The sequence below is a fragment of the Leucopleurus acutus genome (assembly GCF_964270905.1).
Source record: "Leucopleurus acutus genome assembly, chromosome: 6".
Lineage (NCBI taxonomy): Eukaryota > Metazoa > Chordata > Mammalia > Artiodactyla > Delphinidae > Leucopleurus > Leucopleurus acutus.
In genome coordinates, this window is record NC_139149.1 from 56,509,378 (window position 1) to 56,526,258 (window position 16,881).

Consider the following 16,881-nt stretch of genomic DNA (forward strand, 5'->3'; position numbering starts at 1 on the left):
GTCCCACATGCCACGGGGCAACTAAGCCCACGCGCCACAACTACTGAGCTCACGCGCCTCAACAAGAGAGCCCGCATGGCGCAAACTACAAAGCCCACCTGCTCTGGAACCCGTGCACCACAGCTAGAGAGAAAACCTGCACGTCTCAACTAGGGAGAAACCCCCGTGCTGCAACGAAGAGCCCATGCGCCACAACAAAACATCCCGTGAGCCACAACTAAGACCTGATGCAGCCAAAAAAATAAAGAAAATAAATAAATTTTAAATATATATATATATAAAAGAAAATAACAGGACAAGAAAAAGAATAACAATTGAGTTATTTATTTTACATAACAGAGAAAGCTGTTTGGACAGAGCTGTTCCCTAAGACAAAGAAGACCTCTTTGAGCTGATGAGAAGCCCACAGATGAAGAACGGGAAGGTAAAATTCCCGACAGGAGAAAAAGCATGTGAAAAGGCCATGTGGCAAGCAATGATCTGACAGGAGCCTGAGGCCTGGAAGATCAGGGTAATGGAGGTACAATGAGAAAGAGTGGTGGGAAAGGAGTTTGGGAAGTAGATGAGGCCCTTTGACACAAGGCCTTGCCAGAGATAGTCGAGTTTCCATTTTATCTTAAATGAACGGAAAGTCACTGAAATGTTTTAGGTAGGAGAATAATAAAATCAATTTTCATTTTAATAAAATCTCTCTGGATGATGAAAGGAGAAGGGATTAGGAAGAGAGAATAGGAGGTCAGTTAAGAGGTTGAGGCAATAATCCATGGGATATGAGGGTGGCTTGGACTAAGATGACAGCAATAAATTCAAGATTTGTTTTGGAGAAAAAAATCAACATGAATTGCTGATAAATTTGACTTGGGAAATAAAGGAAAATAAAGATGGATTCCTAGGTTTCTGGTTTGAACAACTGACTGGTAAGGATGCCACTAGGAAGTCCACTGTGGCTGTGGAGAATCAATAATTCTGTGTTAGACATTTTAAATCTGAGGTACGTAAGAGATGTCCAAATGGAGATGTCTTAAAGGTGGTGAGACATGTGAAACTGGGACTTAAGGGAGAGTCTGGACTAGAGTGACAAATTTGGAAGTTACAAGATTTAGGATGGTTTTTAATCAGTAGGAACAAATAAGATCACTTAAGCCCTCTTCCCTTATCCAGGAGAAAGTGATGCAAGCTGTCCTATGATGATTTTTCCTTTTCTTGGGAAGCTGATGAGAGTAACAGTAACTGAGTTGTTCTTAAGCAAGGTCTATGGGCCTCTTCCTAGAGAAAGGCTTACCTATCAACAGAAGGAAATAGAATTATTCCTTGTCTATACTCTTAAGTGTCTTTTCAATAATTATGTTTAAGGCTATTGGTCAAAATCCGTCTTTGGGGGGATTTTGGTGTCACTAGAGTCCCTTATTTGCCCTATCCTCATCATGCCCACTGTGAGTCACAGGCAGACTCTTATACTGCTCCAGGCCTGCAGCCTAGAGATTGTTTAAGAAGCGTGTGAAAAATCTCACTTTCAGGTACAGGGCCTGCAGCTGTACAGGGTGTTTTAGTCATCTATTGCTGAATAACTAATTACCCCTAAATTTAGTGGCTTAAAACAATAAACATTTATTATCTCATACCATTTCTGAGATTCAGGAAGCTGAGAGTGGCCTAGCTGGGTTGTCCTCAAGAGATTACAGTCACGATGTTGGAGCTGTAATCATCTGAAGGCTTGACAGAGTCTGGAGAACCAATTTTCATATATCCATTGGCAGGAGGCCTCAGCTCCTTGACACATGGACCTCTCCACAGAGCTTCTTGAGTATCTTATAACATGGCACTTAGCTTCCCCAGAATGAGCAATCCAAGAGAGATGCCAAGGAGAAAGCCACAATGCCTTTTATATCCTAATCTCAGGATGTCACACACCATTACTTCTACCTCATTTTATTCTTTGGAAATGAGTTACTATGTATGGCCCACACTCAAGAGGGAAAGGAATTAGGCTCTGTCCTCTGAAGGGAGGAATATCAAATCTGTGTGGATATATTTTAAATCACCACCAGATGACACCTGGGTAGCACTTGGTAATACAATTAGTAGAGCATGCAAAAGTCTTGCCTCTTGGAACCTGCAATTCCCATTTCTTAGGGATTAAAAGAATTAAAATTTGGTCTCTGCTCAAAGAGGAGAGTCATCCCAAATTTGCACAAGGCACATCATGATCTGGCCCTTGCCTGTCTCTCTGATCTCATCTTTAACATTGCCCTCTTAGTCCTCTATATTACAGCCATCTTGTAGTTATTCAAATCCACCATATTCTGTCTCACCTGTGGACCTTCACCCATTTTATTTCCTCTGCTTAAAATACTTTTACATCCCTTACTCTTTGCATGGCTTATTCCTACTCATTCTTCAGAATTAAGTACAGGAGCTGATCTCTTCTGAAAAGCCTTCTCTAGACTGAATCAGTTGTCCATTTTATATTCTTCCATACACTCTGTATATATATTTCCCAAAATATTTACTATCATAGTCTAATTATTTGTTCCATACCTATACCCTCCTCCCCAGATTGTAAACTTCTTAAGGAAAAAGGACTATTGTATTCATCTTTGTATTCTCAGTGACTAGAAGAGTGGATGGCAAACATTGTTCAATAAATGTAACAATGAATGACAATTGAATGAATAAATAAATAGCCTCTCTTGAAATTTTGCTCTGGAATAAACTCTTATTATTCAAGAAAAGGGGAAAAAAATCCTCTTCTTCTCCTCCATTTTCTACCATATAGTCCTCTGTTTCCACTCAGGTTAATACCAGTGTTATGACTCCAATTTTACTTTTGTCTTAAAGAGGCTTTTTATTGGCTCATCACCATTCCTAACAATATTTTAAAGTAACATGCATTCTGAGTTGTATATAACTGACACATGCATCAACATTCAACAGAATACAACATGGTGATAATTTTGTAATTGAATTTCTTGTTTGTTTGGTTTGTTTTTTTGCTTTTTGGCCACAGCACGTGGCATTCAGGATCTTAGTTCCCCGACCAGGGGTCAAACCCGTGCCCCCTACAGTGGAAGCTCAGAGTCTTAACCGTTGGACCATCAGGGAAGTCCTGGAATGTTTCTTTTTTCTGTTTTTTTTTTTAGATTTTAATGGCAGCTTTATTGAGATATAATTTTCACACCATAAAATGCACCCCTTAAAGTGTATAATTCAGTTGTTTTTAGAACATTTATAGATATTTTCAACCATCACCACTAAATTTGAGAATCTTTTCATCATCCCAAAAAGAGACCCTGTATTACTCACCATTGTGCCCTCTTCCAGCTGCTAACAACCACTACTCTACTTTCTATGAATGTTTCTTAATAAATTTAAGATGTAGGACTTCTGGAACCAAACTGGCAAACCAAGCTCACATGTCACATATCATTCCCCTCCTAATTTCCCACAGTGCAACCAATGGTATGGGGAAAATTCTATACCACTACTAGAAACTAAAGCAAGGTCTTACCCACATACCTGAATTTTCAAGAAATTTTAGGGAAAAATAGGGCAGTTGAGAATGCAATGAGAATAAGTAACACTTGGCCACCATTCGCAAAGACAGAGCCCACTGTGAAGAGTAAGTAAAGGAATTTATGCTGACCTCAGAGCCTAATGGAAAATCTCCTAGACTACACTGAAGATAATCCAAAGAAAGAACTAAAACGAATCCTAAACCTGCCTGAACCTCCACCCTATTGCCAAAGACCACATGAAAGGGGATCCTGGGGCCCAAACACAGCCCACAAAGGCTGTAAGTGGGAGGATGTCCTGTAGGTTTTAGCACTGGTCAGGTAGCTTGCTGACTATCAGGCTGCTACCTGTAATTACACCTGAGCTGCAACAGCCAATATAAGAAGAGAGATTTCTCAAGGGTGAATCACTGGTCAAATATTTGCCTCCCTCTGCCAACAGCTCTATCCCTAACTTGCACTAACCCTTGGGTCGCTACACCACCAAAGAAAAAACTTACAATAAATCCAACATTTCCCTTCTCTTTTTACTAAGGGTTAAAAGAAATGAAGAATACATAATTTGGCAACACATGTATCCTGAGAATTCATGTCTATCTCACTTAGACATTTGTTATTTTGACAAATAAATATAAATACAAAAACCAAAACCTTTTTTTCATAGTAATGAAAAAAGACAGATTTGAGCACATAAAAATAAATATTTTCTAAATACTGAAAACCATTCAGAAAAGGTGACACAAATATGCGATATGTCATATGTAAAAAACACTTATTAATCACGTTTTAATTAATCAATGATAAACATACATTTCAGTATGAAACAACTTACACAGAAGAACAAAGGAGTAACCAATTCATGATAACAAAACCCAAAACAAATGAACATTTACACATGAGAAAATGCACTGCCTTACTAGAAACTAAGAGAAATGTAAATTAAAAGATACCAGTTTTTGCACATTAAATCACAAAAAAATTACTATCCAGAATTGGTTATAATATAAAGAAAAGTGTATCAGACATCATTAATGAACGCATACTTAAAACCTTCTCAAAGGGCAATTTGGCAGTATCTCTCCAAATGTAAATCCAAGTCCATTTCAAGAAATCTATCCTACATAAATACATCTTTGCACAAAAGACATATGCTCAAGGATGTTCACTGCAGCATTGTTAGAAATGGGGCGGGGGAGTGGAATCCAAATTTCCCTCAGTAATAATGTAGTTAAATAAATCATGGTACATGTTTAGTATACAATATGATTATTTTAAAAGATGTGACAGATCCATATTTTCTGGCATAAAAAATGTTCAAGGTATACTGTTGAATGAAAAAATAAAGTCACAGAACAATATATAACATCCACGTTAAAAAATATATACACACTTAAATATGTCCTGAATATAAGAAGTATCAGTAACTGCAATAAAACATCCTGAAGTGATAGCTATAAAACTTTTAGGGACTTCCCTGGTGGCGCAGTGGTTAAGAATCCGCCTGCCAATGCAGCGGACATGGGTTCGAGCCCTAGTCCGGGAAGATCCCACATGCCGCGGACCAACTAAGCCCGTGCGCCACAACTGAGCCTGCGCTCTAGAGCCCGCAAGCCACAGCTACTGAAGTCCGCGCGCCTAGGGCCCGTGTTCTGCAACAAGAGAAGCCATTGCAATGAGAAGCCCGCGCACCGCAGCAAAGAGTAGCCCCCACGTGCCACAACTAGAGAAAGCCCATGTGCTACAAAGACCCAACGTGGCCAATAAAACCAGAAAAACTTTTAATAATAGCTATTTTTGAAGAGTTAAATGGTACTTAAAGAGACAAACATTGAATAGAGTGGAAATAAGAGCTTCTAAATTTTACTCCAAATTTTGCTGTATTGCTTGAATTTTAAACAATAAGCATATATTCATTTATTATTTGTAACATTTTTTAAAAATTTTGAAGAGGAGATGAACGTACACTCAAATGTTAACAGTGCCTAATCTGGATCGCAGCGTTTCTGGTGATTTTTCATTTATATTTTATTTTGTTTAATTATATTTTTAATTCTATAATGATCACAAATTGATGATGTAATGTTTAATTATGAAAATATTTTTTCTTTAAAAATGGTAAAACTGTCCACCAGAGTATAATTTAATTTTTGGATACATTTATATAATGTATATACATTTAAACTACAGTATGAAGAAACTGGTCTCACAGTGGAGAAACATGGTAGCTGATGGACAAGGAAGAGACTTTTCAGTAAATCCCCTCTGTGCCTTTTCCTATTTGCATGTGTCAATTACTCAGAAAAGTAAAATAACACACAAATACACCCCCCCATATATACACTACTAGCTACTTTAAAAAAAAGATCAGGTTTGATTTCTATTTACCAACATGGCAAGAATTCATTACATACTGGTAAGTGAAAAAAATATTTGAAAAAATAATACTGTGGATCCAATTTTATTTTATAAAATGTGAGTACACATGCTCAGAAAAAAAAGTCTGTATCAGTGGATCAATGACTGGCACAGGCTGAGGGCAGGGGATAGAATTTCATGCAAAGGGGTACAAGAGAACTTTCTGGGGCGATCAAGTGTTCTGTATCTTGATTTGGGGGTGGTTATACACCAATATGCTTTTTATTTTTATTTTTTAATATCTTTATTGGAGTATAATTGCTTTACAATATTGTGTTAGTTTCTGTTGCAACAAAGTGAATCAGCTGTAGCCATATGCTTTTTAAAAGGTGAAGTTTCTTAAATGTAAATTATACCTCAATGAATGTGACCCTCTCCACCACTAACACCAAAAAGAAGTCTGTATGGCTACATACCAAAACAATAACAAATTATTGTGTTGGATTAGGTTATTGTTCAAAATGACTCTCTCACTCCCACTTCCATGGGAGTCCACTCCTCTGTCCCACTGATGTCAGCATGGTTACGTGACTTGCTTTAGACTCACGGTGGGCCAACTGTATTTCCTTGCCCTTTGACTTTGAGTTTTGCCATGTGCTGGCAAGCTTGGGCTCAATCTCTTGCATCTGTCAATATCATGAGAAAAGTTTTCCCCAGGTGCTTGCTGTCCCTTCATTCTGGACCTCAGAATGAGGCCCCCATGGAGCAGGATCAGAGCCTTTCTCACAGTAACAAGGAAACACAGCCAGTCCTACAGTTTGAAGACAAGCTACCCAGCCAGGCCCAAACAACCCACAGATACATGAGAAATAAATGTTTACTGCTGAATGCCACTAGATTGTGTGGTTGTTTGTTATGCAACATTATTTTAACAATGGTAACCAATATATTATCTCTGGGTAAGGTGGTAATAGTGATTTTAACCTCTTTCTTTTTATTTTTTCTACTTACTAGGTATATTAGCATATATTACTTTTATAATCAGGAAAAAAAAAGCTATATCCATTATGAGAAAAAGAGGAAAGTACAAAAAAGGTAATTTATGTATACATACTGTTTTAAATGATCTTTGCTAAGAGCCACTCTATCTCTGCGTTGTTTTTCTGCTTTTTCTTGTTCTTCTTTAAAAGCTTTTTCAGCGTTGAGTTTCACTTGTTCCTCCCATTTTTTATCTGATTTTATTTTACTCTTTTGGAAGTCAATCTGTGCATCACGTTCTTTCAAAATTCTACTAAGAAGAAGTCCTGACTACAAAAAAAATTGCAATATTTTAAGAAAATAAAGTCTAATTATATATAGATATGTTAAATATATATATATAAATACAAGAAAACCCAAGTAGTACATGAAAGTTTTTCACTCTTTCTGTCTGGTAAAATTGATATTGCTTTGCATATTCAATGGCCTTTTTCCTTTCTCCTTGTTGGTGTATTGCTTCTTCCATATCAAGAATTTGTCTTTCTGCCTCTATTTCTTTATCACGTTTCTTTTTGGCTTCAAGTTTCTGTTCTTTCATCCCCTACAAAATGACAAAAGCAGTAGTCTGTTTTCTTTTTTCAACTTAACTTTACAAAATTAAACATATAATATGATAATTTGAGCTTTCCTTATGAGTCTTTATTGTATTTGCATATATCACTAACAAATATGAGGTTACACTTATGAGCTAATCCTTAATTGAATTTTTTAGGTAGTTAACACATTTACATGGTTCAAAATTCATAATATTAAAAGTATACGGGGACTTCCCTGGCGGTCCAGTGGTTAAGACTCCATGCTTCCAATGCAGGAGGCACGGGTTCGATCCCTGGTCAGGGAACTAGGATCCCACATGCCGCATGGTGTAGCAAAAAAACCCAAAATATATATATATATATATATATATATACACACACACACACACACACACACACATATTTTATATATATATATAACAAAAGTATGTAGTGGAACTCTCCCTCCAATCCTAACTTCCATCTGCAGTCTCTAAGATAACCACTATTAGTTTCTTGCATTTACTTCCATAGTTCCTTTCTATATTTAAGTAACAAATATATATATATATATATATATATATATATATATATATATTACTACTTGTGTTCCTTTAAAAAATCAACAGTGGCATATTTTACATGTTCTTCTACACGCCTGAGGAGGTAGCCAATGTCCCATGTCAGAAGAAGTCTTTTTCTCCTTTATGGGTCACACTTCCTATGTCTTAAGAAAATCTTACTTACCCTGAATTCTTGAAGATATCCTATGATTTATTTTAAAAGTTTTACTGTTTCACTTTTCACATTTAGGTCTAAAATCCAGCTGAAATTCATTTTTGTATATTCTGTACCATAGGGATAAAATTTCATCTTGTCCATATGCCGATTATCTCAGTATCTGTTATTGAATTTCCATCTTTTCCCTTCTGATTTGCAATGACATTTCTAGCATATGTCAAATTCCCATATATAACACAGGACTGCTTCTAGGCTCTCTCTGATGATGTATCATTTTGTCAATCTCTGTGCCTATAGTACAGTTTTTATTATTATATTTCCACTACGTTTACTACATTTCTTTTCCTTCCTTAACACCCATGGAGGTGTAAAGTATTAGGTATACTGTGGTACTTCTGGAAGAAAAAAAAAACAGGGGGTATATTCCACTCCCCATCTATTTATAGACCACGGGCTTTTCTAAAATCAAGTTTTTTAGAGTATAAATTACATATGCTTTCAGTGTACAGTTTTACAAATGCATAAAGTCACTTATAGAACAGTTCCATCCTCCCAAAAAACTCCCTCATGCCCTGTTAGAGTCAACTACCTGCACCCCCTGGCAACTACTGATCTGTTTTCTTTCCCTATAGGTTTTGCCTTTTTCAGAATGTCATATATTATATTGTATATATTACTTATATATCAGTCATGATATAACTCTTCCCTCTTCTAGAAGAAAAAGAATAAATTATGAACACTGTTCCTAAAGCAAGGTAACACAAGCTTTCTGTGTCCCCTCCCAAAGACAAATAATGTACATTGCAACAAAGTAAGGAAATATGCAATGTTGAAAAAAATAAAAGGTGAGAACTCTTTGAACAGATATTATGCTTCCACATAATTTTAAAAATTCTACTAGAAAATAGGAGAAAATCCTGCCTTATAGTTCCTCAAATGATATAGGAAAGTGTAGTGGGAGATGAGAACACCTTTTCTCAGCATTTTCCTCCAGGTGAGACAGTAAAAGGAGTTAGAGGACACCTCCCCACTTTGAAGTAGTTTCCCACTCATGTACATGGAACTAAACTGCAGGTTATTGTACCTCTTAGGTAGAGAATCTTACAGAAGCACAAAGAAGGGCACAGCAAAGACATATGTAGTTCTAGAAAAAGATAGGAAGAGAGACAAATCAAAGGCAGCTGAAAAGAAGCTGCCTTGATTCCTCAAGAAGCTCCTTGGTTCCTCAGTTTCAAATCCTGTGTTTTTGTGCAATCCTCCATCACAACAATAACCAGCATTACCCTGATACCCAAACCAGACAAAGACATTTCAAGAAAACTACAGACCAATATCCCCCATGAACACGGATGCAAAAATTAACATTTTAACAAACTGAATCCATCAAAAAGATAATACGTCATGACCAGCAGACGTTTATCCCAGGAATGCAAGCTTGGTTCAATATTTGAAAATAATGAATGAAATACACCATATAACAAAATGAAAAATTAAAACTTCATGATTACCTCAATAGATATAAGCAAAAGAAAAGCACTTTAAAAATCTAACATCCATTCCTGTACAATAAGTCAAAAAGAAAAAGAAAAAAAAGAAAGAACTAAAAGGCACCCAGATTGGAAAGAAGGAAGTAAAATTTGTAAAACTGTCTTTAACTTTTTTTTTGGCTGTGCTCTGCAGCATGAGAGATCTTAGTTCCCTGACCAGGGATGGAACCCGTGCCCCCTGCAGTGGAAGCACGGAGTCTCAACCACTGAACCGCCAGAGAAGTCCCTGTCTTTACTTTCTGACATCATGATTGTCTATGTAGAAAATCTGATGGAATCTATAAAAAAGCTACTAGAACTAATAAGTGAGGTTAACAGTGTTGCAAGATACAAGATCAACGTAAAAAAACTTAACTGTATTTCTATAGCTAACAATGAATAACAAATTGAAATGTTAAAAAATCATTTATAATACATAAAAATAGTAATTACTTAGGGATAAATATGAATAAGACCTATACCCTAAAAACTATAAAATATTGCTGACATAAATTAAATAAGACCTATACAAATGGAAGAAAAACACTGTGTTCATGGGTCAGAAGACTCAATACTGTCAAAATGTAAATTCTCTCCAAACTGATCTAGAAATTCAACACAATCCCAAACAAAATCCCAGCTGGCTTTTTCATAGAAATTGACAAGCTGATTCCAAAATTCATGTAGAAGCGCAAAGGACCCAGAATAGCCAGAACAACTTTGAAAAAGAACAAAGTTGGAGGACTAATACTATCTGATTTCAAGACTTATTATTAAAGCTACAATTCTCAGATCAGTGTGTTATTGAAATAAAGATAGATGAATAGATCAATGGAACAGCAGAGTCCAGAAATTCTCCCTGCACATATATGGACAACCAGATTTTCAACAAATGTGCAAAGGCAATTCAGTGGGGGAAAGAACAGTCTTTTCAACAAACTGTGCTGAAACAATTGGATATTCATATGCAAAAAAATAAACATCAATCCATACCTCACTTCTAAATATAGACGATATATATATTTTATATATATATACATATATATATATATGTAAAAGACCTAAAACTTTAAACTTAAACACAGAAGAAAATCTTTGTGATCTTGAGTTAAGCAAAAATTTCTTAGGTAAGTCACTAAAAGGATGATCCATACAAGAAAAATCGATAAACTGGACTTCATTAAAATTAAAAACTCTGCTCTTAGAAAGACACTGTAATGGAATATAAAGCCAAGCCATGAACTGGGAGAAAATATTTTCAAATCAAATATCTAATAAAGGACTTGTATTCAGAATATATTTTAAAATTCTCTAAACTCAATAAGAAGACAAACCCAGCAAAAGATCTGAACAGACATTTCACCAAAGAAGATATACAGATAGAAAATGAGTTCATGAAAAGATGTTCAACATCACTGTAATTAGAGAAATTAAAATTATAATGAGATACTTCACACCTATTAGAAAGTCTATAGTTAAAAAGACTGAACATAGCAATTCAGCAAATATGTGGAGGAAACACATATTAGAACTATGTGTTCTAATATGAATTAGAACTATCATACACCGCTGGAGGGAATGTAAAATTACGACTACTTTGGGAAAGAGCTTGGAAGTTAAATGTTACAAAATTAAATGTACAGCTATCATATGATTCTACACCAAGATATTTACCCCAAAGAAATGAAAGCATATGTCCATACATAGACTTATACACAAATGTTCATAAGCAGCTTTATTTATAATAGCCAAAAATTGGAAACAGCTCAAACGTCAATATTTGCTTGATGTCAAACTATCAACAACTGAGCAGATAAACAAATTGTGATATATCCATATAATGGAATACCACTCAGCAATAAAAATGAATGAATAATTGATATAAAAACATGAAAGAATTTCAAAATAATTGTGCTGAGTGAAATTTATAATAGACAGCAGATCAGTGGTTGTCTGGAGATACCGGAGGGGGCATGGGGAGGAGTGAGAGGGAATAAAATGGGGTATGAGGAAACTTTTTTATGGTGATGAATATATTCATTATCTTAATTATAATAATGGTTTCAGGGCTATATAAATATGTCAAATCTTAAATTGTACACTTTAAATATGTCCAGGTTATTGTATGTCACTTATACCTAAATAAAGCTGTTGAAAATGTGTTTCAATGCATTTTAATGATATTTTCTATGTTAAAAATACTTATAAAAGAGCACTAAGAAACAAGAGTAAGTCTTCAGTGCACACGTACTCCTGGGTGGTTAATACTTACTGCATATGTATTAGTCCAATGTTTTACCACTTCTTGGGATCGGAAATGCATTTCTTTCTTTGCCTTTCTTTCTGCACGAAGGTGTGCTGCTTCTCTTGTCAAACTGTCAAGGCTATCTCGAATTCTTTCCCACTCATTGTGTGGAATTATGGTGACCTGCCGGAGATCTACTTTGCTAGGCAGAAGAGGTGGATAGAGGACTTGATCTTCTTCACAGTTCTTTACTTCTAATAAATTTTTTAAAATAAGTATTAAAAACTTTTGAGAAGAGTTTGATATTTTTTCTCACACATTTCTATATTGGCATGATATGTGGAAGCTGTTTCAAAGAACAATTTTATTCTTGTTATCTTAAGAACAGCTGGGAATAAGTGGAAAGTATACAAGACCTTGAAATCAGAAGACATAAATTTGAGTCCTTACTTAGTCAATTCCTTACTGTGTAACCTGGACAAGTCATTTAACTTCTTGGAGTCTCAGTATCAACATCTTTAAAGTTGAGATCAATAATACCTACCCCAACAGGTTGTTATAAAAGCATTTTCAAAGTTAATCAAGCAGCAGTTTATAAGTGGATAACTTTGGGGAATGTTCATCTTTTGGGGTTGTAGACATTGCACTTGTCTACTCTATATAACCCCTTCCTAACTGAGTAACAGCAATGTAATTTGGAGAACTGACTACAGTCTCAGTCTTGGGGTGGGCCTCATTAATTTAAGAATACTTGCATCTCCCTTGACAATAATTATTCCTGTAGTAAGAAAATAAATAGGACAAGAGTTATGAGACTTTTAGAAAAGTTCTTGCTTGTACTTCTGGGAGAGACATCTGAGAGTGACTCTCAGGCTAGATACGAACGAGGAAGCATGAAGGCCAGACAAGCAGCCATCCTTTGACCACAAGAGGAAGCAGCCTTAGGATGAAGCTGTGAACTGTGAAACACAAAGAAGAAACAAAGGAAGACCCTGTGGCAATGAGGATTTCATTATGCTGCTAGATTAATCAGACCCAAAGGCTGGAGTTCCTGTTATATGAGCAAATAAATTTCCTTATTTTTAAACATGATTGAGCTGGGTATTCAGTGAAATGAATTCACAAGCATCCTAAATGACACAATGGAGCTCATAACAGCTCTTCTCTAAAAAATGTTCCTACCCTTTTAATCAACTGAAGTTCTTACTTATAAATACCCAAACTCATTCTAGCTAGTTTAAGCAGAAAAGGAATTCATTAAGGGATATTAGATAGCCTACTGAATCTCTCAGAGAGCCAGAGAGTTACCCTTAGAAGATATACATACAAATATCACACAGACCACATTGTGAGGTTCCAGTGAAGATTCACAGCAACTGGCATTGGGTAGGCACCTCAACTTGCCCCACTTATAACTTGCTCCACTGGACACTATATATGTGAACCTTCACGAGTACTCTGGAATTGGTACACTTTTGCTGCCACTCTCCCCAGAAAATGTATTCAACATGCTGTTTCTTTCCTCATACGCTCTCTTCAGAATGTAAATCTAGCACACATACAATTGACCAGCTGAGTCTTGGTCTTATGCCTGCACCCTAGCTGCAAGGGAGGCAGAAAAAAATGCCTTCTGCTTTAAGGAGGTAGAACTTGTAAGGAGAAGAATTTACCAAAATAGGAAATACATTTGAATAATGGTGGGTGGTCACAGGCCTAACAAAGGCAATAAAGCACAGTGGGTAAGAGTGTGGACTCTGGAGACAGACAACCTGGACCTTTTCTGAACACAACACATATGAACTATGTGAATCTAGACAAAATTATTTAACCCGCTAAATCTAACCCCTTAATTGCAATATGGAAATACTAATAGTACCTACTTCATTTTATATAGCTGGTGTAAGAATTAGATGAAGTAATATATGTAAAGAATTTAGAAGAGTGCCTGGCACACAATATGTGAGATAAATATTAATTATTATTATTTTTACTGCTTTTATTAGAAGAATGAAACAGAAGTAGAAAAGTAGAGGCAAGAAATCATGTGGCTCCAGAAAGATACTAAGAGAAAAGCTGCTAGGACAATTAGAGTCTTCTTGGGGTTTGAATTAAAGTTGATGGGAGTGAGAATTTGGTTGTTAACCTAAAATGTGAGTTTAGAACCACAGGTACCATCTTGCCTACCATATACCAAGTCTCCACATGCAGAATAAAGACAAGCAAAGCTGAGAAGTAGAATAGTGTCCTGGATCGAGTTATACCTAAATTCACAGGTATGTGAGCCAAAATATTCCCCTTTTAACTACAGTGAATTAGATCAATCACTTGTAACCAAAGAGTCCTGACCAATACATCCTTATAGCCTTGTAACAATTTTCCTTTGCTTCACCTAAACTGCCTCAACTTGGTTTGTGTTACTTACAATTAGAAGCTACATAAACAAAGGCCATTAGATTAAGCCACCTGCCTTTGGATTAGCATATTGTTAGGCATATTAATATGCTTTTCTTGGACGTCCCTGGTGGCGCAGTGGTTAAGAACCAGCCTGCCAATGCAGGGGACACGGGTTCGAGCCCTGGTCTGGGAAGATCCCACATGCCGCAGAGCAGCTGAGCCTGTGTGCCACAACTACTGAGCCTGCGCTCTACAGCCCATGAGCCACAACTACTGAGGCCGTGTGCCACAACTACTGAAGCCCCTGCACCTAGAGCCTGTGCTCTGCAACAAGAAAAACCACTGCAATGAGAAGCCCACGCACCGCAACGAAGAGTGGCCCCAGCTCACCACAACTAGACAAAGCCCACACACAGCAACAAAAACCCAACACAGCCAAAAATAAATTAATAAATTTATGAAAAAAAATATGCTTTTCTTTCTCTGACCCAAGAGTCATTCTAATTCTTTAAGATGTGAAATAAAATGGAGACAATTTAATTTTCCAAAATACTAAAGGGGCTGGGTAGACCAAATAGCCCATACTGGCAGGAGCTGCTCCTTACAAAGTATACAGTGGTGAGCAAGCTTTGGCAGCAGTGGCAGGAAAACAAGATGCCAAAAAGCTGTGTAGTGAACAATGTGATCCCTCATGACACCTTAATCTTCTGTAGAGTAACTACATTCAAGAGATATTTTATTCAAGAACTTTTCATGAACTCTGATACAGGAGGAGAACCAAGAGAACCACCACAAAAGCAGCAGGAAAAATAGGACAATCCATGGAAAGTTTGGGAAAGGCTTTTTACTATCTCAGGTTAACAAAAGTTGGGCCAAGTTCCCTCATATCTTTTTTTTTCTTATAAATAAGTTTATTTTTTATTTTTGGCTACGTTGGGTCTTCGTTGCTGCACATGGGCTTTCTCTAGCTATGGCGAGCGGGGGCTACTCTTCGTTGCGGTATGTGGGCTTCTCATTGTGGTGGCTTCTCTTGTTGCGGAGCACGGGCTCTAGGCACGCGGGCTTCAGTAGTTGTGGCCCGCGGGCTCAGTAGTTACGGCGCACGGGCTTAGTTACTCCGCAGCATGTGGGGTCTTCTGGACGAGGGCTCAAACCCATGTCCCCTGCATTGGCAGGCGGATTCTTAACCACTGCGCCACCAGGAAAGTCCCAGTTCCCTCATATCTTTGAGGATCAGGAGAGCCCTGATTGACCTCCGAGCTATGAATGATTTCACATATCCATGCTTTACTCCATTGATGCAGAGTTCAGTTCTCAGAGGGCAGTCTTATTTCCATGATTCCTACCTCACAGCGACCTTCACACAATGCTAGTAATGGCTGTTGGAGAAGTGAAGCAATTAAAACTTTTAAAAATTGCCACTGATTGTTTTAATAAACGTAACTGGTGAGCTCTGAATCAGGTCAAATAAAGACAAGTCTTGCGAGTGGGACTTTCCAAGGAACTGCCAGACAGGTCAAATAATAAGTTTCCAAGGAACTGCCAGACAGCTCAAATAATAAGTTATCTGGGAAATGGGATTTGGAAGGGGTTCAACGCTATTTTGCTCCCTCCACAGGCTGCTAAGCCACTGGATTTCACTGTGATCGCAGTGGTTTTCTAGACTACCATAGGGCAGGGAGAAAGAAGGGGACTAGAACAAGTTAAAGTGCAAAAAACCTCATTGTTCTTACCAAGATTCAGTTATTTGCCTTGATAAACACTCCCCAATTGTTGCAAGCTTTTGGCTTCCTGAGTTCTCAAAAACTGATTTTGACAATTTTTGCTGTTGTTCTTTTTGATTTAATGCAGCACTTTATATATAGGAAAGTGAATATGTGAGCGTAATTTTGTTTTTTCAATACATGCCACATGGGTACTGTCTCTCTCCTACATGTCATGACCCTCTGCTGCTACTTCTTAAGCCCTCCACAGCGTAAATACCCACTAGTGTACACTGGTGGGAGACTGGCTGGCTCTCACTCAGCATTTGGCACAAGGGACTCTATTGCTACAGAAGCTCAGGAGGTGACATGAAGATAGTCCAAGTTCCCAAGGTTCTGTCACCATGAGAACATTAATTGGGAATTCACAATCTTAAGAAACTAAAATCACTGGAATTAATAAAGAGATCTTTAAATGTCTCACTAGGCTACTTCTATTACAAAATCAAATTTTTATAAAAGGTCATGTGAATTATAATACCTTAAGTAGCATTATTTTCACACTCTATCAAAGTATATGCCTTAGGATGAGACCTTACTTTCATTTTACAGTTGAAGAAATTGAGATTTTCCTTCAGACACTTTCCTAAGAGTACTCAGTAGGTTCACAGCAGAGTCAAGACTCTAATGAGGTCACTGATATTTCCAAAATACATTCCGATTCACTCAATGAATAACAAAGCTTAAGTGCGAGAAAATTCAGCAAACACCAGACTCTTGGACCGGCAACGGCACAGCTTGAGTATCGGGCCAGCTGGTCAACTGGGAGTCTCTGACTTCTTTTTCTCTACC

At 37.0% G+C, this 16,881-nt stretch overlaps 1 protein-coding gene across 1 annotated transcript in view; it reads right to left on the bottom strand.

The window, feature by feature from the left end:
• Positions 1-16,881, bottom strand: part of CFAP210 (cilia and flagella associated protein 210) — a gene marked incomplete at both ends in the record, with an annotated part of 36,183 nt that overhangs the window by 19,041 nt on the left and 261 nt on the right. The window contains 3 exons of the mRNA XM_082840778.1: positions 6,982-7,175; positions 7,273-7,446; positions 11,960-12,186. Coding sequence (XP_082696904.1) covers positions 6,982-7,175; positions 7,273-7,446; positions 11,960-12,186 — 595 coding nt within the window. The remainder of the gene's footprint in view (positions 1-6,981; positions 7,176-7,272; positions 7,447-11,959; positions 12,187-16,881) is intronic.